A 22,746-nucleotide genomic window follows, 5' to 3' on the forward strand; every position below is an offset into this window, starting at 1 on the left:
CATCGCAGCTTCATCTCCTCTTATACAAACCAAACAGCGAAGAGATATGCGAGGTACACCTTAGTATTAGTGAGGATTGAGGGAAAGGCTCGTTAAGAACAATAAAGAAGACTCTCTTGTCACGTAGCCCAAGAATGGTCTAGTGGTATTGGCCCAGAACCGGACAGGGGAAGCGAGTAACCAGGCCTTTGAAATGCCGTGCTCTCTCGGTTTCCGTTTTTGCTTTTTTTCATTTTTTTTTGCAGGTCACGTAGTCACACAAGGTCGAAGGATCAAAGCCAGGCCAGGACAATTCTTTTGATCCGTTGGCTCCTTCGTTCTTTCCATTTTTGTTTTGTTCGTCGTGGTTTGTTGTTGCCCTTTCTGCCTAGTCGTGCCTTCCCTATGAGCCGCAACCAATGACGTCATCCACAGCTCCCAAAGGTCCCCCCCGCATTAACAGAGACACGCGCTGTACATTCCCTCAACTACGACACTTTCCACAACTGCCTCCAAGCTCCTCATTCCATCATGCAAGTCCTTCTTCTCGGTGGCCATGGCAAGATTGCCCTCAAACTCACGCCGCTCCTCCTCAACCGCGCCTGGAATGTCACCAGTGTCGTGCGCAACCCCGATCACGAGAGCGAGATTCTTGCACTCGGCCAGGGCCGCAAGGGCAAGCTGAACGTGCTGGTCTCCAGTCTGGAAGATGTCAAGAATGTAGCGGATGCCCAAAAGATTTTGGATGCTGTGACCCCAGACTACGTCGTCTGGTCGGCTGGTACACTCTTGCCCCTCCCCCACTTCGCGCGCCGGACCCATTGCCCGTACCAAACACAACTTTCTATCCCAACCCCCATCACCTTGATTTACTTTGCTTGTCTTGGTAGGGAGAATTTCCCATACTATCCGCTAACACCATGGATTGAACAGGCGCCGGTGGTAAGGGCGGACCCGCCAGCACAATTGCCATTGACCAAGAAGCAGCAAAGCACTTCATGACCGCCTCCTTCGCAACCTCCAAGGTCACAAAATTCCTGATGGTCTCTTACCTGGGCAGTCGCAAGAAGCAGCCTCACTGGATCCCCGACGACCAGTGGGCCGGTATTGTGCGCACCAACACCGAGATCCTCCCCACCTACGCAAAGGCCAAGCAAGAGGCCGACGAGTACATGACTGCCCTGGCAGCACTCCGCAAGAAGAACCCCGTAGGCGCTTTCCAAGCAATCAATCTGCGCCCTGGAATCCTGACCGATGAGCCTGCTACACGGAAGGTCGAGCTTGGTAAGACTCCCAAGGGTCGTGGTAGTGTTACTCGCGAAGATGTGGCTATCGTTGCGGACCAGTTGCTCGCACGGGACGATACCGAGGGCTGGATTGATTTGGTCAATGGTGATGTTCCGGTCGAGGAGGCTGTTGAGAAGGTTGCCAGTGAGAAGATTGATGCGGTTGAAGGTGAGGATGTTGAGGGTATGGTGAAGAGATTCTTTCCTTGAGCGCAAGCAAGCAACTTCTTCCGCGTCTCTCTTAAGTATTTCGGCATCAGAGACAGTGCACATGTTTAACGAGAAGATTTGAACTTATTTCGGGAGACCATTTTTATGAACACATTGAGACTTTTTCAATATTGCAGTCTATGTAAACCTTTATTTATTTCGTTATGATAAGAAGGAAGTTGAAGTTTACAGTTTGGCCTTGGGTCCCGCGAGCTCGCCCTTGAACTTTTGCTTCAGCACGCGTCGCAAAATCTTGCCGCTTGGGTTCTTGGGGATCTCATCAACAAAACGCACGCCACCTCGCAAGCGCTTGTGGTGCGCAACCTTGCTATCCAGCCATTTGACAATCTTAGCTCCCTCTTCCTCTGCACTCGCACCGGAGGACTTGCTCTTTGCGCTGCGAACAATGCACGCCAAGGGTACCTCAGATCCATGTGCCTCGCTCTCAATTCCAATCACAGCGACGTCGTCAATAGCGTCGTTATCGACCAAGATACCTTCCAATTCAGCAGGGGGAACTTGGAATCCCTTATATTTGATAAGCTCCTTCACACGATCTGTGATGAAAAAGTTGCCCTTGGCATCTTGGTAACCAACATCACCAGTTCGGAACCAGCCATCCTCGGAGAGACATTCCCTAGTGGCAGTTGGATTTTGGTGATATCCAAGGAAGACATTGGGACCGCGCAGATACAGCTCGCCAACCTCGCCAGTTGCGACCTCGGTGGACTCCGACCCATCCTCAGGCATGGTCATGTATTTGGCCTCCATGTTTGGCATCAATCGACCAACAGAGCCAATGAACTCCCGCCAGTCCTCCCATCGTTGCGAGTGTGTGGTAGGGCTAGTCTCGCTCAAGCCATAGCCCTGCTTGATTCCGACCTTAATACGCGAATACACAGCTTCGACTAGCTCTTGTGTGAGTGGCGCAGCTCCGGAATTCATCATGCGCAAGCTGGACAAGTCATACTTGTCGACCGCTGGGTGCTTGCCCAGGAGAAGTACCACGGGAGGTACAATATAACTGAAGGTTACGCGGTAGTTCTGTACGTGTGCGCACCATCTCTCGATATCAAACTTTGTCATTACGATAAGGTGATAGCCCTTGTATAAAGCCTGGGTGATCAGGCAAGTCAATCCTAAACGCCATCGTTAGAAAAGAAGAAGAAAGTCTGTTGAGTGAGTCTTACCATAAATGTGATAGAATGGCAAGAATGCCAGAACCTTGTCGCCTTTCCCATCAGGACCGCCATTCCACTTCAAATTACCACCTTCACCGGTGACCTGCTGCATAATGTTCGCGATAATATTCCTGTGCGACAACATCACGCCCTTCGGCACACCGGTTGTACCAGAAGAGTAAACCAAGAACGCGAGGTCACTCTCGGGTGTGATTTTCTGCTTTCGATACCGAGTGGCACGAGAGATATTTCTAACGGAAGTGAAGTGCTTAATTCGAGCCGCGGGGTCTCGCTCATCGCCAACGAGAAAGATGTGGTCCTCCGGGATGCCCACCTTCTTAGCTGCAGCCTTAGCGACAGAAAGAACAGCGGTTTGCGTCGCGAGAGCCTTGGCCCCGGAGTTCTTCAACTGGAAGGCTAATTCATCGACGGTGTAAGCCGGGTTGGCGGGAGACACGATTCCACCAGCCCAGAGCGTTCCCCACATTAGCACTGGGGTGTCAATGCTGTTAGGAGTGAAAAGGGCCAGCACATCGCCCTTGTGCCAGTCATATGTCGCCTTCAAACCTTTGCCAAATTCCAGAGATGCTTCTTTCAGAGTCTCGAAAGTGTAGTGCCGCTGGGTCTCGGCATCTTGGTAGAGGACTGTGGAGGTGGCGGTTAGTTTAATGGCTATCTCGGTATAGGACGACTGGGCGATTCAGTGCTGAATGACTCACTCTTGTCTTCTGGGAATGGTCTGTCCTTGCGCTCAAACAGGAATGACCAAAGGTCGACATTGGGAATGTCGACCGTGGGGTAATAGGACGCAACGGGCATATTGCGGGGAAGAGAAGGATAAGCGCCGATTCGTGGGAGCTTTCAAAAGGACGCGAGGGAGGAGGGAGGGGACAGCGATTCGGCAAGCCGTGTGTGTATATGTCAGGTGCGCCAAATTCAAATGACAGATATATGGAGAGGAAAAGGTGCGGAGAACTTGAAAGAATAAAAGGACCTCCTTCTCCGCAGTTTCGGTACTGGGGGGCGGCTTGCCTCGGTCCATCGATTACATCCTCTACCGTTGGGACCAATACCCGAATCGGCCTCCACTTGCCCCGGAGTTTACGGATTTTTGAGTGTTCGGTGGAGTTTCTACAAAATTTTGAGCTAATTATTCGATACTTTAATCTGGCTCGGTGCTTTTCGGCATTGGGTTGAAAGGTCTTTCAAACATCAGGTATGAATGTTCAGGTTGGATGAAGCTCTCGGCACTCTCGGCGTTCGCAGCGTTGATCAGCAGGGGTGCATGAACTACGCGAATTACTCCGTTTCCAAGGTTTAATTCACCGATACTAATTTGAAATACTTAGTAGGTAGCTGGGACGAACAATCTGGCAGATTTTAGGGGAAATATGATATTGAAAAAGGAATTCAAAGGTTCTCACCAAAAAAGCCTTTTGAATTTGTTGAGTTCTCCAAGTCCCCACCAGTATCGCTCTAGTAGTATATAATATTAACTACTACCTACATAGGTACGTAGTTGCAGTGCCCACCACTAACAGTGCCAGTGGGTCGTCGGTGAGGACTTTCAGTAGAAACAACATATATCCTTAGGCTGTCCAGCATATTCCACCTGGGCAATCTCCACCTGGGCACTCCAGCGGGCTGGCAGACACCCGACTCCAGGGCTCCGACTCGGAGTCTCAAACCTTGGAAGCCAATCAACATGTCCCTATTAGAAAATTATTCCATGTTGAACTTCAACACCTGCCGGTGGGCAGTCGTCCCGGAGCGGTCACTGCTTTCTTGATAACCTTGATAAGACAACGAGTACTACTAATAGTAGGTAGCCTCGCGGACTGGCATATCCAAGATTAGCCCTCGCAGAAGTTTAAATGCGTGGGTTGAATTGACCAGCCTTGGAATCCATCGAGTTCGGGGCAGGCCTGGGGATTGTCTCACTCCTTAAATTAAAGTCGCATTGTGACTAGATAGAAGGCACGAGGGGATTGCAAGTTACACCTATTCCCAAGGTTCAAGACGGCTGGGTCTTTGTTGTCAGGTGCCAATAACGATCATAGGTCAAGGTGACTACTAGTAGCGTCCACGGGTCTTTCCCAAGTGGATATTCTACCTAGGTAGTAGATCACGATTGTTGTAGTTACTACTAGTAATACCATGGCGCCCAGGTGTCTTGTCCAAGGAATGCGAAGGCCTTGGCATCCATGGTGACCACGAGGCTAGTACATAGTAAATCAATCCACTTATACACGCACTAGCGTACTTCGACCCCAGGAAAAACACAATTATATGGCGCTACTAGTACGAGACCGGGGATGAACGAGTGATAGCCTACAAGCATACGACTGTGGAAACGCTCAGATAAACTTTTTTGTTTTCATGCCGACAAGATCTTTATTGAAATGGAAACAGCTGATCCGATCTGGAAATACAAGCTGAATAAGGAACCCAAAACAGAACAGGACTGGCTTCCATTTTTCGTTTCCCAGAACCTTTCTCCACCACGCGCCACCACCAAGGGGAATCGTTGAGGTCGTTTACTTCAGGGGGATGAAACGGGAAGAGTGGGTGGCACCGATACCGGGACGACCGTGCTTGACGGGCTTGTAGGAGATCGAGAACTCGGCCAGGTAGTGGCCAACCATCTCAGGCTTGATCTCAACGTTGTTGAACTCCTTTCCGGAGTAGATGCCGATGACGGAACCGATCATCTCGGGGACGACGATCATGTCACGGAGGTGGGTCTTGACGAGGTCGGGCTTCTCGTTAGGCTTGGCCTCCTGCTTAGCCTTGCGGAGCTTCTTAATGAGACCCATGGGCTTGCGCTTCAGACCGCGGTTGAAACGTCTGCGGGCACGAGCGTGAACGACATCACGGAGCTGCTCGGAGGAAAGGTCCAGGAGCCTAGTAGCGATAGTTAGTATGGTTGAATCGAGCTGGATAATCAACACCCCGGGATCTCAGCAGCAAAACGACAAGAAACCCATGAAGACCAAAGGACATCCTCAGTCAAGTGGAGATTGTATCGGTGATTTCCTTTGATCCTCACGGGTGACGGTCGAATGTTGCGAAAGATCGGAGGGGTCGGAGGGGTCGATGGGTGAACGTACTGGTCGAGGTCAATGCCGCGGTAAGAAAACTTGCGGAACTGTCTTCTCTTCTTGATCTCTGTAAAACGGACATTCTGTCAGCGGGCTGGCGTTTTCATTCGGTCGATGTGGGTGTGGGTGTGTGTGCGTCCATGTCCCCCTTCGTCGAAGCCACTTCAATGTGTCGTTTGCGATCCTTTGATTCCATCCTCCTATCCAACTCTCATATCGAATAACTCCAGTGGCTTGACTCTCATCGGGCGGGCGGGGTGTATGCAGGGAGAATGTGGAAAGTGTGGTTGGATTCAAGACGTACCGGCAGCCTCCTCGGCGTTCTGGAAAGAATTATCGTTAGTATCAACAGTTGAGCGATATAGGATCAGTTTGGGGAACTCACGTATTCGCTGTCAGCCATTTTTGCGGTGGTTTCCTTGGAGCTCGCTTTTCGACAGTCCTCGAAAAGCGAAGGTTATTAGTTGTCGGAAGTTGTCGTGTCGCTGGGCGGATCGGCTAGCACGCCAGTCGCAAGTGGCTAGGTGGGCTCGCCTAAGCGATGGGTCAAACCCTAGCCCTAACACGCTAGTCTGCTTTAGGAACAATGAGGTAGGACCGTATTGTATTGTCACGATCTATTTGATAAAGTTCAAAGATACGGCATTCTCCGCAATTTAATATGGTGGATTCCTTGTCCCTTGAAATTTATTTCAAGTACCTGTAATACCAATTGAAAAGCCATCCATTGGATTGGAATGGCCCTTCTTATCCATGATATCAATGGATGGGACTCTACAGCGGGCAGTACGATGACATAAGATATCAAAAGATCCTAGGATATCAAAAGATACCGCTGGAGAGAATAGATTGACGTAAAGAGTTAATCATACAGAGACTATAAATAAATTTGCTAAATTACTCGTCAAGACCATGGCCGAACGGGTTGACATTTGCTAAGAAAGAAACCATTCGTTCAGGCGCGCATACCAACTACAATCTACGGAGAAAGCGGTTGTGGAGGACAGATGAATCTGTATTGCCTAGAGCTATTTTCGGCTCATAGATGAGAAAGTCGTAACTGCGTCAGAACAGCCTGAACCATGCACATTTCAGGAACCAGCCGGCGAAGATGTCTCCCGAACTGGTTGTACCATGCAGATGTCTGTTCCTCCATATCATCACTTTTGGGGGTTCCGGAGAGAAGGCATTTAGTCGAAGAGACCGAATCCCATGTCATCATCGGACTCCTCCTTCTCCTCCTCCTTCTCCTCAGCGGGGGCGGCCTCAGCGGCACCACCAGCGGCGGCAGCACCACCAGCGGCGGCACCGGCACCACCGGAGGGAACGGAAGCCAGCTTGGAGGAACCCTCAGCGATCAGCTGTTTATCGAGTTAGCATCTGCAAATATCGAGAAAAAGACTATCATTCGCGCAAGTGAAAACTAACCTCCTGGAGGTCCTTGCCCTGGAGCTCAGCGACGACCTTGTCGAGGCGCTCGGAGTCAGCGTCAATGCCGACGGAGGACAGAACAGCCTTGATGTCGGCGGCGGAGGGAGACTCGTTGCCGGCAAGGGCGAGCAGAAGGTAGGCTGCGAGGTGCTTCATTTTGAATAGACTGTCGAGAAATTGGTTGTCAGCGCCAACGTTCAAATTTTGCAAATGGCTATCGCACCCGGCGTCTGAAATGGCGAGGATGCAAAGTCGAGGAATCAAAACGTACCTATGTTTGTCTGATACTGAACCTGAGAAACAATCGATTTAACCGCAAGTTGGGCGGAGACTGCAACGTCGAGTTCGAAGGGTTGGTTGAGAAACTAGACACGCCGGGCGGTCGAAAATCGAGGGAAAAGTGCGTTGCGGCTCGCTGTGGCTGTGCCACCGCCCGGCAGAAAACCTAAGCGAATTGCCCCAAATGTGGCGCATGCTCCCTATCACGTGATATATTGCCAATCTTCAATGGTCGAGGCTGCCTTTGTATGAATCCCCGCCCAACAAAGCCGTGATTGCCTCGTCTCGATTCACCGGTTGAGGTCTGCTGGCGGACGGCTCTCTGTCTTTATACAAACTCATACTTTTACCTCAACTCTCGAGCCATCCTCCGACCACCTTGCGGAGTGTGCTCCATCATATAACATCGCGTTCGGAGTCATGAAGCTGTCCGGTCGAACCAACCATCGACGGTAAACGGTTTCTCTTTATCATACTGTTTCTTTTAAATATCAAGATCACCTCCTTCCGTCCCTTCCCCTGATCCAAGATGAGTGTATGCATATACTTCCTCCGTTTTTCTCTTATCTTCTCTGACATCTTGAATAGTTCCTCGACTCTGTTCTCTCGTCCCTCGGGCCGACGACCAGGCCTCCCCAATCCCCGCTCTCTCAGCCACCTGCGTCGCCAGCTTCGTCCTCCGTTCCGAAAAAGGACGACCGTAATCTTCCCAACCTTCCTCGAGCAGCGTCAACTCGGCCAACACTATCAAATGAAGCTACAGGCGGAAACTTCAACGGAGCTACCAAGCGCAAAGCCGAGGACCAGCTCCCACGCCCTTCCAGACCTAATCTTCAACCTCCCGCTAAATCACCCGCTGTCCGGCCTGTGATTTCGTCCGGAACAGCAAAAGCTGCCCCGTCCGTTCCCAGATCAGCATCGGCCCCCGGTCTTAAGGATAAGACTGCCTCACCCAACCCCGTCTCCAAGAATGGTACCCCGGGCCCAAGTAGGCCAGTTCCAACAAAGCCAGCTCCTGCTCGCGCTGCGCCCGCCAAAGTCATTCCCGCCAAGGCTGTTGCCACCAAACCTGCAGCTCCAGCAAAGGCGCCACCGAAGGGTTCATATGCCGCTCTGATGGAAGCAGCCAAGGCTGCGCAAGGCAAGGCACCGACTCAAGTGGGTGTGATCCGAAACCAAGCAGCGCCCAAAGAGAGGTTAAGCAAGGTGGAGCGCAAGCGACGACTTCAGGAAGCCCAAGAGAAGGAGAAGGCGGAGCGCAAGGGCAAACGATATGAACCTAGTTCGACAACCAGGGGCAAAGTTGCCCCGAAAAAGGCCGAGTCTGATGCACCTTCGTATAAGGGCACAGCCAAACCCTCACGTACCCCAGAGCCTGTTTCATACCGTGGAACTGCGAACCTACCAACTAATCGAAACTCCAACGATCGACGATCGCATGGCAAACGCCGCCGGGATGAATACCTCGGAACCGATGAAGAAGAAGAGGAGGGCGATTACGGTGCTGATGACTACGACAATTACTATTCTGACTCGTCTGATGATATGGAGGCTGGATTCGATGATGTCTTCCGCGAAGAAAGTCGTGCTACAAAGGATGCCCAACGGGAGGATGAAGAGGAGCTACGGATGGAGATTCTCGCGAAGAAGGCGAAATTGGAGCGCCGAGAAAAATTGGCAGCGCTCGCCTCTCGAACCAAACGATAGATTTGGTGTACTTGCATATCTGTGTTTCCTATGTCTTACTTTTGTCATTCGTTGGTTAGGTGGGGGTTTTTATTGAGCATTATGAGCGTTTTCTGCTTTGTCTTCCCAGTTTTCTTTGGCTGGTTATATCTTCCTCTTTGTTTCCTCCTTTCTACATTCTTTCTTTTCTTTGTTCAGGTGTCGATAGACAGGGGAAGTCCAATGATTTCAAAGTAAGCCCCTAAAGGTATTTCTTTGAATATCATCCATAGCGGGCGTTGTGTTTTCAATACTTCAATACCAATATAGTACTTGCTTTCGGTCCCTGACAATTGAGTGTTCTATAAACCTGTAGTTGTGATATTGAGAGTGGTCCAGTCTACGTTGAGAATAGCAACAACGGCCAAACTGGTTGTCTCTCGTTTTGTCTCGGCGCGCCCCACCTTCTGCGTGACATCACCCGCCCGAGTCATTCTTGGACATCCCCATTGAACGTCTTTCTTGTCTTGTTTTTAACCTTCTTCAAACCTCAATCATGGAGTCTGTTCATCATATATCTACTTCGTCGAAGATTCTCTTCAGCAAGGTGCGCAAGATCGTGCCACCGATGCTAGAGAAGTTCCACAAAGGTTTGTACAGCTAGCCATCCAGTTAGAGCGCAAAAGCCTCGCCGCTTTGAGTTTCGAAGATAATATCTGATCACTCGACAGGGCAACTTGGACGAGTGGCGGTCATTGGAGGCTGTGTTGAGTAAGTCTGTCGTTTCTGTCTCGGAGCCGTGATCTAACTTGATGGAAAGCTATACCGGGGCTCCGTACTTCTCAGCTACTGCCTCTGCAAAGCTAGGTATGCACAAAATGCACTTTTATTCGCCATGATCCATAGCTGACCCGTATTTAGGATGTGATATGGTATGTGGCTGATTGCAGTTCACGAGTTCGTAAGTCTGACAACTCTCTAGAGCCATGTTCTGTGTGAACGCTCGGCGGCGCCGGTATGTTCAACATGTCAGCTTAATTGACCTCACCACTCATACTTGCCTCCAGGTTGTTAAGAGTTACTCTCCAAATCTTATGGTGCATCCCATATTGCCCAGCTCAGATACAGTCAAGGACCCCAAGTCGATCGATGCTCTGGCATTAGCGGGCCCGATTATCAGTATGCTCTCCCGTCTGCATGCTCTAGTCATAGGACCTGGACTTGGTCGTGATGGAGTTACGCTTCAAGTGGTTGCAGAAGTAATCAAGGAGGCCCGATCACGATCGATCCCATTCGTTCTGGACGCGGACGGGCTGCTCATCGTGACCGAGGACCCCAATATCATCAAGGGCTACAAGGAGTGTATTTTGACGCCAAACGTGGTTGAGTTCGGTCGCTTGGCAAAGGCCTTGGGAGTCAAGGTAGCCAGCCAGGCAGATATCTCAAAGGACGAGAAGAGTGCTAAATCCCAGGAGTCAGATGCCTGCGAGCAGCTTTCTAAAGCTCTGGGCGGAGTGACAATCCTCCAGAAAGGACCCCACGATGTCATTTCTAACGGGATCACGAGCCTTATCTCGAATAATGAAGGAGGTCTGAAGCGCAGCGGCGGACAGGGAGATACCCTGACGGGATCGTTGGGTACCATGCTTGCCTGGCGAGCGGCCTACCATAATAAGCTGTGGGACTCTGGAGAGAAGGACAATGAAAAAGAGGCGCAGAATAAGGAAGATTTCCAGGCTGAGCTGGAGTCGGAGGAAAAGCGCATGTCCCCGGCAACTACTTTACTGCTGGCTGCTTGGGCGGGAAGTAGCATCACCCGCGAATGTTCACGGAAAGCCTTCGAGGCCAAAGGGCGAAGCATGCAAGCCAGCGACCTGACCGACGAGGTACATGGCAGCTTCTTGAGGCTGATTGGAGAGCCCGATGGCTCCAAGACGCATCTCTAGGCTTCTATGCGCGACCTGTAGGACTGGGTGGGTTTTTATTGCTTTGTATGTAAATACGACTTCAGTCCGAGTCCATGTCTTACCAGCCTCTGCTTATGTTCTGAAATGAGGGGAGCGATAAAATCCATTGACCGATCACCACATCTTCAGGTTACTTGGTGTTTAGTTCGAATAATTTTATCACCAATGGTACCTGCATATGGCATCATTTCGATCTAAAGACCTTGAAACGACGTCGAGGTGAAGATCTATCCGGTGGCACCAAAAGAGCCCGAGTGAGACGCCCCCCCTAGAGACAGAAAGTACATATGCATTCAGATGCGGCACTCTCGGAGGCTTCTACTTCACGTTTGAATGAGCTACCGATGCATCTTTAATCGAAAGTCTAGTTCCCCACATAAGCTCGGTAAGTGTTGGCAACCCCAAAGTCAGGCGCCCAGCATACTAGTATTGCCGAGGGCCGAGACGTATGCGAATAGGAATGAAGATTATCCCGGATAAAAGAACAAGTTGATGTCATACGATAATGAGCACCAGTCGTACATTGACTTGTAGACATCGAGTTCAATGGATTTAAAACAAGACCAACCACACGAACGAAGAGACATTCCCGAACTGGAAACGCATAACGAGATTGCAGATGACTGACTTCAGCTAGAACTTTAAATGAGTAAATTCAGTTTTATTGAATCCAAGGATTCGATTTTGCTAACTTCTATAATAGGAACTCATATTTCGTATTCGACAAGCCCATTCCAGATGGATTGAAGGAAGTATGCCTACAACACCATAAATGATGTCCATAAACGAAAGCCAAACCCTAACAATTGGAAGGCTTTCAATAGCTACAAATAGCCATGGTGACATGTCAAGTTATTTCCCCGCATACTAGGCTAAACATAGACCGGGGTTAAAGTAAAAACCTCGATCCAACTCGGATTAGGGCTATCCAACTAAGACATGCAGCCCCGCGGACAACAACCAGGTACTCGAGTCGCTGCAGCTCCAAGCTGGGAAACTCTCAACCCAAGAAGACCCTGATTCTGCGCTGGCAAGCCATTTCCCCAGCCCCGGTCGATAAGCGTTGGCGGTGTTTGGGTGGACCTTGTTCCAGAGCTCGTATTCGCGCCGCACCCAATGTCGGCTGTGGTGGCTCGACATCCCCGACCTATCCGATCGTCAAAAAGAGTCATAGATCTGGAGCTGAGAGGATATCGTATGAGATATTTTACCTAACAGCATCTGTGCATTTTCTTTGACGGTGAGACCAGGGCTGCTGACCTCGTGATATGCTGGCGGCATCCGGACGGGGTAGGCTATGCATCTATGAATCCTGCAAATCGAGGAGTCGATTTGACTCTGCCGTTAAGGTAGTAAGTACCTAGGTAGGCAGAGGAGAAGTAAACCTCCGGGTATAAAGAGGAGCAACTAGCCCTCAAATTCTTGCAGTCAATTTCTTCCAGAACCAAAACAAAATCTCAGCCTTTGCTTGATATAATCCATCAATCCACATTCGCTATGCAGCTCTCATTTATTACCCTGTTGGTCACCCTGACCACTCTGGCATTGGCAAACCCAACTCCTCCTCCACCCAAGTGTGGTACTTGCAATCCTGTTTCCGGCCAGAACAGCTGCGATGTCACCACCTCGTGCATCAATACTGGAACCACCTTCCACTGTGCCTGCCGTGCCGGTTACAAGGCTTCCAAATGGAACAACGATATCCACTCGGAATTCCGCCTGCCGATGCCGAATTACGAGTTCCTGGTGTTCGTTCCTGAGAACACTGTGTGTAACACTTTGTGTGACAACCCATACGCCGCTCCAGGAGACCTGTGCAAGGAGGTCCACTTGTATAATCAGTGCAAGGTTTAAGCCTCCGGTCAACTAGGTCGAGATGGGCAGAAACTTGAAGTTCTAGGAGGGGAGGGGGGCAGTTGTGCGGGATAAGTTTAATTTCTACGGTATAGGATTCATGTTGGGGACCGTCCTTGAATTCATGGTTGGTAGTCATTAGTACTTGAAAGGGTGCCCCGGTGAAGTCGATGGATATAGCCATAGTGAAGTGGAAGATGGCACATAACTCCTTATGTCAATTATGATCTTTTTTGCGAGAATGATGAGGAGACGAAATAAAGAATGATAAAGGAGATTAAATTTGGTTTTGATAATCTTTTGATCGACCAAGCATAGCACAAAAACCGGTTCCCGACCCCTCAAAGACACCTGAACACCCAAACTCCAAGACTCAACCGGTTCCACTGATGCATCTGAGGACACGCAATAAAACACTGGAGAAGAGAGAAAGAAAATAATGTGAAAGGAAATCTTTATTAGGCGACCATCTCGTCGTCGCCCTCGACAAACATGAGGCGCGAGCCCTCGCCAGTAATAAGCCAGACCTATAAACGAATAATTAGTAACATTTTGGTACATAGAAAGAAAGGGACAAAGACTTACACCAAGGTCGGCATATTCTTGGAGGGTGGTGGTAAGCTGGTCATCGGTGAAGCCCTTGGCCAAGACACGCTCACGAATACGTCTGACACTCATCTCACTGTCGTCACCATCTCCCATTGCGGCGGCTCCACTCTCCCGCAGGGTACCGATCAACTTGTAGATCTTGCTGCTGGGGGTGTAGTCGGCACCGGATTCGCCATCGTTGGACAGAGAGGCCTTGCTGACCTCGATGAGACGCAGAGCCTCGTCAACATCCTCGCGGACAACCTCCTCGCTGAAGCGAAGACGAGCGAGTGCTTGCGAGAGACGGACGATACCCAAGAGAGTACGAGGGGTAACGTGGGAGAATTGCTTCTTGTTTGCCTCGTCCTTCTTTTGTCTCTTGCGCATAGCCACATATGCGCCGACCATGTAGTCAGAGACGTTAGAAGGCACAACAGGTCGGAAGGTGCGTGCCTTAGCGATATACTGTCGGACCTCATGGGGGGGGTAAACATCACTCCAGCGTCTTCGTTTTCGGGGTGCTTGTTGTGCATATGGACATAGGTAACGTGGGCGGCAAGCTCTTCGTCACCTTCCGGAGTAGGGGTGTCCAAAAGGAGGAACATCACATCGAAACGAGAGAGGAGAGCAGCGGGGAGGTTGATGTTCTCAACAGGCGAGATGCGAGGGTTGTAACGGCCATAGAGGGGGTTGGCCGCGGCCAGGATCGATGTGCGAGCGTTTAGGGTGGTGTTTATGCCAGCCTTCGAGATGGAAATGGTCTGTTGTTCCATCACTTCGTGAATGGCGGTACGATCGGAGTCCTCCATCTTATCGAATTCATCAATACAGCAGATACCGTTGTCTGCAAGAACCAGAGCACCTCCCTCCAGCATCATTTCGTCTGTGACAGGGTCCCTCATCACGGCGGCGGTGAGACCGACACCACTGCTACCACGACCAGTAGTATACACGCCGCGAGGAGCGACCTTCGTGATGTAACGGAGCAATTGGGATTTGGCCACACCGGGGTCACCCATCAGGCAGATGTTAATGTCGCCACGAATGTGCATACCATCACCCATCTCCTTGCTGACACCACCGATCAAGAGCAATAGCAAAGCTTTCTTGACGTCGAGGTGTCCGAAAATCTCGGGAGCGATAGATCGCGACAGATATTCGTACATCTGGCCGGACTTCATGTGCTGGTCAATCTTGCGCAAGGTCCGGCTGTCCATGCCAATGTCGTTGTAAGACTTCTTGTGTTGGGTGATGTGCTGGGCTTCCAAGTAGGTGTCCGTCAGAAGACCGGCACGAATGGCGCGGAAGCCAGTGTAGGGTGTAGGCAGGAAGATTCCAGCAATGTCAACGACATCACCAGGGTTCAATTGCCGGGTCTGGGCACCGTGGCAGTGAATAGTAAGGGAGCGGGGAATATGACCAACAGGCACTTGGTCTGCCATTTCTTGGATCTTGACCTCCTGGAAGGGAACAAACTTGGAAGCTCGGGTGGAAAGGAACAGTTGACCCTTGGAGTTGTTCGTCTTACACTCGTTGGACAAGCACTCAGAGAGAGGAAGGAACTGCTTCGTATTGACAGGCTGGAAAACTTCACAGCCGCAGCGGTCACAGGTGTAGGCATTGATCTCAACGGCGGGCTTGACATCAGAGACACGAGTAGTGATGCCGCGCACAGTGATCAGGCTACCCAGGTGCTCTCCGCGCACATTACGGACAGCGAGGGCCTTGCCAGCCCGATCGTCACTGGAACCGGAGGGAGTAAGAGGTTTGAAGTTGAGGGTGTATCGACGGGTGAGTTCGGGGGGGAACAAGGCGGCAGGGTCTGCGGCATCCATATCGGCCTCCTGTGCCATCTCCAACGTCTCGTTGCGCTTATCACGTTGCGACATGATGACATCCAAGACATCATCCTTGAATCTGTAAAAGAAAATTAGCTCACTGCACCACTTCATTGTAGTTCCACGGCTCATGCGCATACGTGACATCCTTAGTCTCCTTTGGCATGACCGAGTCCACTGCCTGCGAAAAAACATCGACATAACGCTTAGTGTTTTTCTGGATTGATCCGACAAGGTTCAATGACTGCTGCTCCTCGGGGAGGGATTTCTCGTACTACAGAATTGGGAGTTAATTGACCGAGTGACACAGGTAGAGGTACAGATGGAAGGGCTGGAACTCACAATGTCCAGATCATCAAGCTCAATCACAATGTTGGAAGCGTCGCGGTTGGAGATATCCTGCAGAATCTGCATGTACTTGAGCTTCGGCTCACGACGCCTCCTCGCACCACGGGTCTGGGCTCCCTCTCCATCGTCAGCGTCGTCCATAAAATCGTATTCATCACTGGTGCGATTTCCGTCAATGTTCAGATCCTCCAGGGCCTCGGTCGCTGCAGCTTCCGAGGACGACTGGAGAGTCTTGAAATGCTGAAGAAAATCCTTAAAGCCATCCAATTGGGCGGCGTAGTCGACCGGCGCCTGGTATTGGAGCAAAGCCATGATGTATGGTGGGGGTGGGATGCTCCGAAGTCAGGTTGGAGTAGTGAAGACGCAAAGTGGTGCAAAGTGGGTTTCCGAGAAGAAAGCCTCAGCTCTCTCAAGCCCCTAGCGGGCGGGCGGCAACCTTGCCTCAGAGACGCGTGGGTGAGGAAGGCGCGCGAAAAGGACGCGTCGGACGCGTCCTGGAATGTGGCTGACTAAGGCATAGCTGACTCAGATCGGCGTCTGCCGTGGATAAGTCACCTGACACCATCTATGGTCACGGGCCGAGGCTAAGTGACCGAGTGTGGAGTGGGATGTCCGGGGGATGTTCTACTCCTCACTCTCTCCTTCTTCTGTTTGCGACAAATAGCTTTGCGCCTTGATCATGGCGCCCAAGAAGCCCTCCACCACTGCCGAAGTTGCCCTTGTTCCACTGAAGAATTGTCTCGTTAACCTTCCACCGTCACTCGTCTCCTTGCTGGTTAACGCCAATACGGTTAGTTACATCCGTCGGTCAATCCCGCATTCCCGGCTAATCCTCCGTCATTGTAGCCTGCTCAAAATGTGATAATTGAATTTCAATTTAAGTCCACCAGTGGCAAGGCCAATGGGGCCGGGGCACCACCACAGCGATCATGCTTCCTAGGGTGGACGGGCATGCCGAGCAAGCGGAAGCTTGCACCGGTTGTTGCTCGCGATGGCGGGTTCTCTCGAGAACAGGAGATATCCACGGTCGAGATTGACACATCCTTCGGAAGACTCCTGGGTCTAACTGAAGGCCAGAAGGTATTTACCTCCGGCATACCAACTTAGACCTCATGTGTGGGGTAATTAACTCCTTGCAGGTCGGCCTTCTCGTACACCTTGACCCACCCGTCGCCCACACGATCAACATTGAGCCATTGACTCCGGAGGACTGGGAGAGTATGTTTGCGTATTCGGCGCTATCATCAAGCCCTATCGCTGACCTTATTCTAATATAGTCATTGAACTTCATGCCACTTTCCTAGAGCTCAATCTCCTGTCGCAAATCAGAGCTCTCCCCAACCCTTCCTATGATGCCGCCGCCGCAGGAGAGGAACACATGCACCCATTGGCGCTTCATCTTTCCCCCACATCGACCGCCAATATTATCGTCACATCACTGACTCCAGCTCCGTCAACCACCTCACCATTTGCGAAGATCGCACCCGATGCCGAGGTGATAGTTGCCCCGAAGGTCCGATCAAAGACCTCCAAATCACCGCGCGGTGAAAGCCGAAGTACGGCTGGTAGCAGCAGAAGGAGCGCTGGCGGCCGAAGTGCTAGTAGCACTGTTCGTCCCAAGAGCAGCCGCTCTGAATCCAGCAGTAGAGGTTCTCTATACCTGAGAGGCGTTGATCGCCTCACGGCATCTGGGATGTTCGAACCGGAAATTGAAGAGGACGAAGATGAAGGCTTCCGCGTCTGGGTTGATCCGGAGCTTTTGGTATCCCATGAACTCCGAGGCGCGAATTGGGCATGCGTATCTATTGTCCAGCCCTCGGGTCTGAAGCCTCCGGTGGATCCACAACAGCAACTAGCTCAACAAGAGCAAAAGAACAACGAAGCAGGCGCTCCAACAACGAAGCTGGTAGCCAAGATACTTCCTTGGGAGGATGCTCCAGACAACAGACATGTTGCGATGTCAACTCTTTTGTGCACGGCCCTGGGTGCGGAGAATCTAGTTGGGGGTATTGTTCGAGTGGAAGCTGCCCCACCACAACTGCATCGCTCTGCTGTCAAGACGCTCAAGCTATATCCATTCATTGCTGATCCATCGAAGAAGAAGGACGGGCTGAAGTTTGGCGCTGACACTGCGGCTTCTCGTGACGCTCTTGCGGAACGATTGAAAGTTATCTACGGAAGCACGGGATCGGATGTCGGACTGTTTTCGGGGCCTCTGACGGATGGGATGATTCTTCCAAAGGTTGAGAACCACCCATCAGTATCATCCTTTGACGGCGCTATACTTCGATTTGATCCGCCTCTAAAGGGCGGTCCCGATGACACTAAGACTATGTTTGGGTGGCTTCTTGGTTCAGAAGCGAAGCTCAACCTTGAGGTACAGGCTGAAATTGCCAAGCCACTTGATCTCAACTCATCTTCATTGCCCTCAGATGATCCTATTCCAGCCGAGATTCCTCTAATGGTTGGCATTGATTCGATCATCTCTCAGTCACTCACCAATATGACCAAGTCCTCGTCAATCTTGCTGACTGGAGGACTTGGAGCTGGCAAGACCGCACTTACGCATCTCATAGCTAGTCGCCTGCGGAAAGAACATTTGTTCAATGTGAAATATTTCTCTTGCCGCAAGCTTGTCACGGACGAGACCAGAATCTCCAACATCAAGGAGGTTTTAAACCGCCTATTCATGTCTGCTTCGTGGTGTGCTCGTCTTGGTGGACGCGCGGTAGTGATTCTCGACGATCTTGATAAACTGTGCCCTGCGGAGACGGAAATGCAAGTCGGAAATGACAATGGTCGCAGTCGCCAGAACAGTGAAGTAATCTGTTCAATGGTTCGCGAATATTGCTCAATGAACTCTTCCGTTGTTCTTATGGCCACTGCTCAAGACAAGGAATCCCTGAACAACGTGATCATCGGAGGCCATGTAGTCCGCGAGATCATCAACATGCGTGCGCCCGACAAGGACGGGCGCCGAAAGGTTCTAGAGAAGCTGACTAGCCAAGACAAGCCGACAGAATCCCTCAATGGCCATGCACGTACCACAAGTTCCTCGACTCAGGACTCATGGCTGGATCCTTCTAACCCTGGAAGTCGCCCAAGCTCGTCTGGTGGTGATGGATTCGTCTTAGATCGTGATGTGGATTTCCTTGAGCTGGCGGGTAAGACCGATGGTTACATGCCTGGTGATCTTGTCCTGTTGGTTGCTCGTGCCCGTAACGAGGCTCTTATTCGCTCCGTTCAAGATCTATCATCCGAGAGCAAGATGATTACTCTTGGTTCGGCAGATTTCGACAGCGCGTTGAAGGGATTTACTCCAGCATCTCTCCGCAACGTCACTCTCACCTCTTCGACAACCACCTTCTCAGCAATCGGTGGTCTCTTTGAAACTCGCAAGACCTTACTTGAGACATTGCAGTACCCTACGAAGTATGCACCCATCTTCGCCCAGTGTCCCCTCCGTTTACGGTCTGGTCTGCTATTGTACGGCTTCCCTGGTTGCGGTAAAACCCTCCTTGCTAGCGCGGTAGCGGGTGAATGTGGCTTGAACTTCATCAGTGTGAAGGGTCCCGAGATCCTGAACAAATATATTGGTGCTAGTGAAAAGAGCGTTCGCGATCTCTTTGAAAGAGCCCAGGCCGCACGACCCTGCATTCTCTTCTTTGATGAGTTTGACAGTATTGCCCCAAAACGTGGCCATGACTCTACCGGTGTCACTGATCGTGTTGTCAACCAACTTCTTACACAAATGGACGGTGCTGAAGGTCTCTCAGGCGTCTACGTTCTGGCCGCCACATCGCGCCCCGATTTGATTGACCCCGCTCTTCTACGTCCCGGTCGTCTCGACAAGTCTCTCTTGTGCGACATGCCTTCCCAGGCTGACCGCGTCGACATTATTCGTGCTGTTAGCGAGAAGCTAAAAATGAGCGAGGAGGTGGCCGGTCGCCTGGACGAGATCGCTGCCAGAACCGAGGGTCTTTCTGGAGCCGATCTACAAGCCGTTGTATACAACGCACACCTGGAAGCCGTCCATGATGCACTTGGCGATCGCACCGGAGATGAAAAGCCGGGCGCAAAATCAAGCGCTACGAAGAATGCCTCTACCGGCTCTTCCAACAGGTCATTCATCCAATTCCTCTACTCCTCTCAAGAGGAAGCAACTGGGTCTTCTTCCCTACCGTCGCCGGCTGTGGTCGCGGCAAAACTAGAGGCTATTAAGAACTCGCGTCGTCGTCAGCGCCAGATTGAGAATGGAACAGCCAGCAATGGTCCCGCAGCTGCCCCGGCTACCAATGGCGCCGATGGCTCTGCAGATGAAATGCGGGACGAGATCATCGTGCGATGGGAGCACGTTGAGCGTTCTCTTGCTAGCACTCGTTCCTCTCTCAGTTCTACTGAGCGCAGACGTCTTGAGGGTATTTATCGTGAGTTTGTCGATGGCCGCGATGGTGAAATGCCAAATGGTGAGGCGACCAATGAAATTGGCGGTCGATCGAGTCTGATGTGAGCTGGGCTATCAATTACTACTACTAACTTCTTATCTTTCATGCTCAAGGGAGACCTTCTGTACATTGTATATATACACTTGCATATTTGATGTTTACTCTCCGGGATTCCGGCTCTTTCTTGTATTTATTGATTCCGCATCAACACCCCCAGTCGTGCATTCAAGTTCGATGCTTTGGAAGTTGGAATGGCAAATATCCAACCTTAGGTTTACAGCGTGGAACTTGTCTCTCCAGACCCCTTCCCTCATACTAGTACTAGTAGCAGGAGTAGCTAAACAACCCTGGGAAAGTACTAGTTACCTATATGCCAAGTTCTCCTCATCCAACGATCATTCCTTATCCAAAGCAAACCGAACCAACTTCTCAAGCTTCACCCACTCAGCACTAACAAGCGGCTTCGCCGTACTCGGATCAATCCCATTAGCCTTAAACTCCGTATGAACCTGCTGAAAATTGGCCGCAACCAATTTCTTAAACCCAGGCACAGTACAACTCTCCGCCTGCTTACTCGCCAAATCAGCCAGGATATACCACAGTATATAATGAAAGTTGATCCCGAAGTCACGCAGTTGTATCGGATCAGCCGGGTCAGGCTCGTATCCCTGAGACAAGAAGATGGCTAGCTTTGCCAGGATCCAGGCGTGGACCTGTCGGACCGGGTGGGCGGGGCTGTACAATTCCGGGTCGAGACGCAGGTACCGAATCGCGGCGTGGATGAATGCCTTGCTGAAACTGTTGGCCGAGAGGAGGGCGACGATCAGGTCGTCGCGGAGAGAAGCGTAGGGTTGGCGGGTCAGGGGCCAGGCGGATGTTGCCTTTAGAGTATGGAGGGCCTTTTCGAGGTTTTTGATCGTGTCGATCGGCGTTGTGCTTGATGCACTGGCCGTCTGCATTAGTTCGAGGGCTTTCCGCTCGGCTTCGTCGAGGGCGGCTTTTTCGGCCTTTTCTTCAACCGATGAGTATTCTTTGAAGTTGAGCTTTTCTTCTTCGGTGTCGGTGCATTTAAGACATTTGCAGGTGAAGAAATATCTTTCTGAGAGCTCTTTGCGCCGGACTTGTTTTGGGGTTGTGGTGTCGATGTAGGATATGAAAATTTCCTCGTCCTTCTTGATGGGCCGAATGGCCTTGACGAACAGTTCTTCTCCGTCAAATCCGACGGTCGAGTTATACTCGCAGCTGTGGTTGATCAGGGCGGCGTAGGGATGCATGTATAGCCCGACTCGGTCGTAAAGGGCGGTTGTCAGATTGAATGAGTTGAGCTCAAGCTAGGATATCTGTTAATAAAAGCCCTCCAAGATTTGTGATTATTGAAAAGTGTCAATATTTCCGAGATATTCCTACCTTAGCTGCGTAAGTCATGATAACATTCTCGGTCATGTCTGTCTCGGAATAATTCTTGACAGCCTTCGAAGTCGTGATGATGCGGTCAAGATTGGCTTGAAGCTCCTGAATCTCATTCATATGCGTCTCAAGCTTGGAAAGGGTATCCAGCTCCTGAGAACTGTATTTTCCGCGACCAGTCCGAACAACCATTCGCATGATAGCGCGCGCGTTGTTGGGCAGGACATTAGGCTTCACCTTCTGATAGATAGGACATTCCCCCGCGTGGGCGAATTTCCAATCTTTGGATTGACAGACCTGGAATAATTTATTAGAAGATTCTCTCAGAGCAAATCAATCATCAAAGTTGAAATCGATATACAGACGCAGGCAGTCCCGCCACACGAATCAATCGCCCACATAACAAAAGATGAAACAATAATACGTATAAACTCACCCGATCGCAGTACTTAACCACCCGGCACCCCGTACAGGCCTTGAGCTCCGCACTATTTTCCATCTGCCTTTTTCCAAAGCAGCCGGAGCAGGTATCTTCCAGGCGCGACGTATCAAGAACGGCCACAAAAGGCACTTTGGCGTGCAGCACATCTTCGCCGACTTTGATATCCGAGGTAGCGAATAGGCCATTTCCCATGCCCCCGGAGGAACGGGGCTCCGTTTTGGTACTGACAGATGGTAGAGGAGTCCGAGAAGACATTTTTCAGGTTGTTTGTGATGTCCATTCCACCGCCAATATTGCTCTCTGATAGACGCGGGAAGATGCTGATGTGGCTTAGTCATGTGTATTTTGAACCTCAGATTTGGTCCACAGTTCAAGAGGAGCAGATCATTTTCTGTCCTAGTATTGGAGGGATGAAGACTAGGCGTACGAAACTACATGGAATACTACATGTCTACAGGTGAAGAAGAAAAATATAGAAAAGTTCTTTTGTCGCTGAAACACAAACCAATCGACTACAAACAAATTCCCGGCAAAAAAACAGGTAAGAAGCAGACCCAATTCGTTAGGCAAGATACAGATCATTTGGGAGGTGGGGGAAGGGAAATGGGCCAACTGTAACTCTGTATCCCACCCCCATTCCGTTTCATTTCGCCATGAAGGGAAAAAAAAGGGAAACCCTCAAGTAGTTCCATCCAAAAAAAGAAACCGAATATAGAGCGGGAAAA

General features: G+C 50.8%; 10 protein-coding genes across 10 annotated transcripts; 5 read left to right on the forward strand and 5 right to left on the reverse strand.

The window, feature by feature from the left end:
- Window positions 1–510: 510 nt before the first annotated feature.
- N7533_012077 (uncharacterized protein) lies at window positions 511–1,475 on the forward strand (the record flags this gene model as incomplete). The annotated part of the gene is made up of 2 exons (XM_057108727.1): window positions 511–760; window positions 913–1,475. 2 exons carry the CDS (start codon window positions 511–513, stop codon window positions 1,473–1,475), a joined length of 813 nt encoding a protein of 270 aa, XP_056953828.1.
- Window positions 1,476–1,661: 186 nt separating this feature from the next.
- On the reverse strand, window positions 1,662–3,475 carry N7533_012078 (acyl--CoA ligase; the record flags this gene model as incomplete). The annotated part of the gene is made up of 3 exons (XM_057108728.1): window positions 1,662–2,614; window positions 2,666–3,301; window positions 3,376–3,475. 3 exons carry the CDS (start codon window positions 3,473–3,475, stop codon window positions 1,662–1,664), a joined length of 1,689 nt encoding a protein of 562 aa, XP_056953829.1.
- A 1,718-nt stretch (window positions 3,476–5,193) lies between these two features.
- N7533_012079 (40S ribosomal protein uS19) lies at window positions 5,194–6,160 on the reverse strand (the record flags this gene model as incomplete). Its single annotated transcript, XM_057108729.1, has 4 exons — window positions 5,194–5,560; window positions 5,767–5,824; window positions 6,062–6,080; window positions 6,143–6,160. The coding sequence occupies 4 exons, from the start codon at window positions 6,158–6,160 to the stop codon at window positions 5,194–5,196; spliced, it is 462 nt and encodes a 153-aa protein (XP_056953830.1).
- Window positions 6,161–6,947: 787 nt separating this feature from the next.
- aspf8 (ribosomal protein P2) lies at window positions 6,948–7,344 on the reverse strand (the record flags this gene model as incomplete). The annotated part of the gene is made up of 2 exons (XM_057108730.1): window positions 6,948–7,118; window positions 7,186–7,344. 2 exons carry the CDS (start codon window positions 7,342–7,344, stop codon window positions 6,948–6,950), a joined length of 330 nt encoding a protein of 109 aa, XP_056953831.1.
- A 652-nt stretch (window positions 7,345–7,996) lies between these two features.
- Window positions 7,997–9,174, forward strand: N7533_012081 (uncharacterized protein; the record flags this gene model as incomplete). Its single annotated transcript, XM_057108731.1, has 2 exons — window positions 7,997–8,002; window positions 8,056–9,174. The coding sequence occupies 2 exons, from the start codon at window positions 7,997–7,999 to the stop codon at window positions 9,172–9,174; spliced, it is 1,125 nt and encodes a 374-aa protein (XP_056953832.1).
- A 514-nt stretch (window positions 9,175–9,688) lies between these two features.
- Window positions 9,689–11,078, forward strand: N7533_012082 (ATP-dependent (S)-NAD(P)H-hydrate dehydratase; the record flags this gene model as incomplete). Its single annotated transcript, XM_057108732.1, has 6 exons — window positions 9,689–9,782; window positions 9,864–9,903; window positions 9,953–9,999; window positions 10,054–10,064; window positions 10,115–10,147; window positions 10,200–11,078. The coding sequence occupies 6 exons, from the start codon at window positions 9,689–9,691 to the stop codon at window positions 11,076–11,078; spliced, it is 1,104 nt and encodes a 367-aa protein (XP_056953833.1).
- Window positions 11,079–12,596: 1,518 nt separating this feature from the next.
- On the forward strand, window positions 12,597–12,953 carry N7533_012083 (putative adhesin; the record flags this gene model as incomplete). Its single annotated transcript, XM_057108733.1, has 1 exon — window positions 12,597–12,953. The coding sequence occupies one exon, from the start codon at window positions 12,597–12,599 to the stop codon at window positions 12,951–12,953; it is 357 nt and encodes a 118-aa protein (XP_056953834.1).
- A 458-nt stretch (window positions 12,954–13,411) lies between these two features.
- On the reverse strand, window positions 13,412–16,039 carry N7533_012084 (DNA replication licensing factor MCM7; the record flags this gene model as incomplete). The annotated part of the gene is made up of 5 exons (XM_057108734.1): window positions 13,412–13,480; window positions 13,539–13,994; window positions 14,039–15,458; window positions 15,520–15,653; window positions 15,722–16,039. 5 exons carry the CDS (start codon window positions 16,037–16,039, stop codon window positions 13,412–13,414), a joined length of 2,397 nt encoding a protein of 798 aa, XP_056953835.1.
- A 367-nt stretch (window positions 16,040–16,406) lies between these two features.
- Window positions 16,407–20,237, forward strand: pex1 (AAA family ATPase peroxin 1; the record flags this gene model as incomplete). Its single annotated transcript, XM_057108735.1, has 4 exons — window positions 16,407–16,517; window positions 16,574–16,807; window positions 16,867–16,945; window positions 17,005–20,237. The coding sequence occupies 4 exons, from the start codon at window positions 16,407–16,409 to the stop codon at window positions 20,235–20,237; spliced, it is 3,657 nt and encodes a 1,218-aa protein (XP_056953836.1).
- Window positions 20,238–20,567: 330 nt separating this feature from the next.
- Window positions 20,568–22,276, reverse strand: N7533_012086 (S-adenosylmethionine-dependent methyltransferase; the record flags this gene model as incomplete). The annotated part of the gene is made up of 3 exons (XM_057108736.1): window positions 20,568–21,503; window positions 21,580–21,876; window positions 22,016–22,276. 3 exons carry the CDS (start codon window positions 22,274–22,276, stop codon window positions 20,568–20,570), a joined length of 1,494 nt encoding a protein of 497 aa, XP_056953837.1.
- Between the last annotated feature and the right edge of the window lie 470 nt (window positions 22,277–22,746).

Source organism: Penicillium manginii, assembly GCF_028828005.1.
Source record: "Penicillium manginii strain IBT 31320 chromosome Unknown utg000009l:1.0-3297300.0:1.0-3298630.0, whole genome shotgun sequence".
Classification (NCBI taxonomy): Eukaryota; Fungi; Ascomycota; class Eurotiomycetes; order Eurotiales; family Aspergillaceae; genus Penicillium; species Penicillium manginii.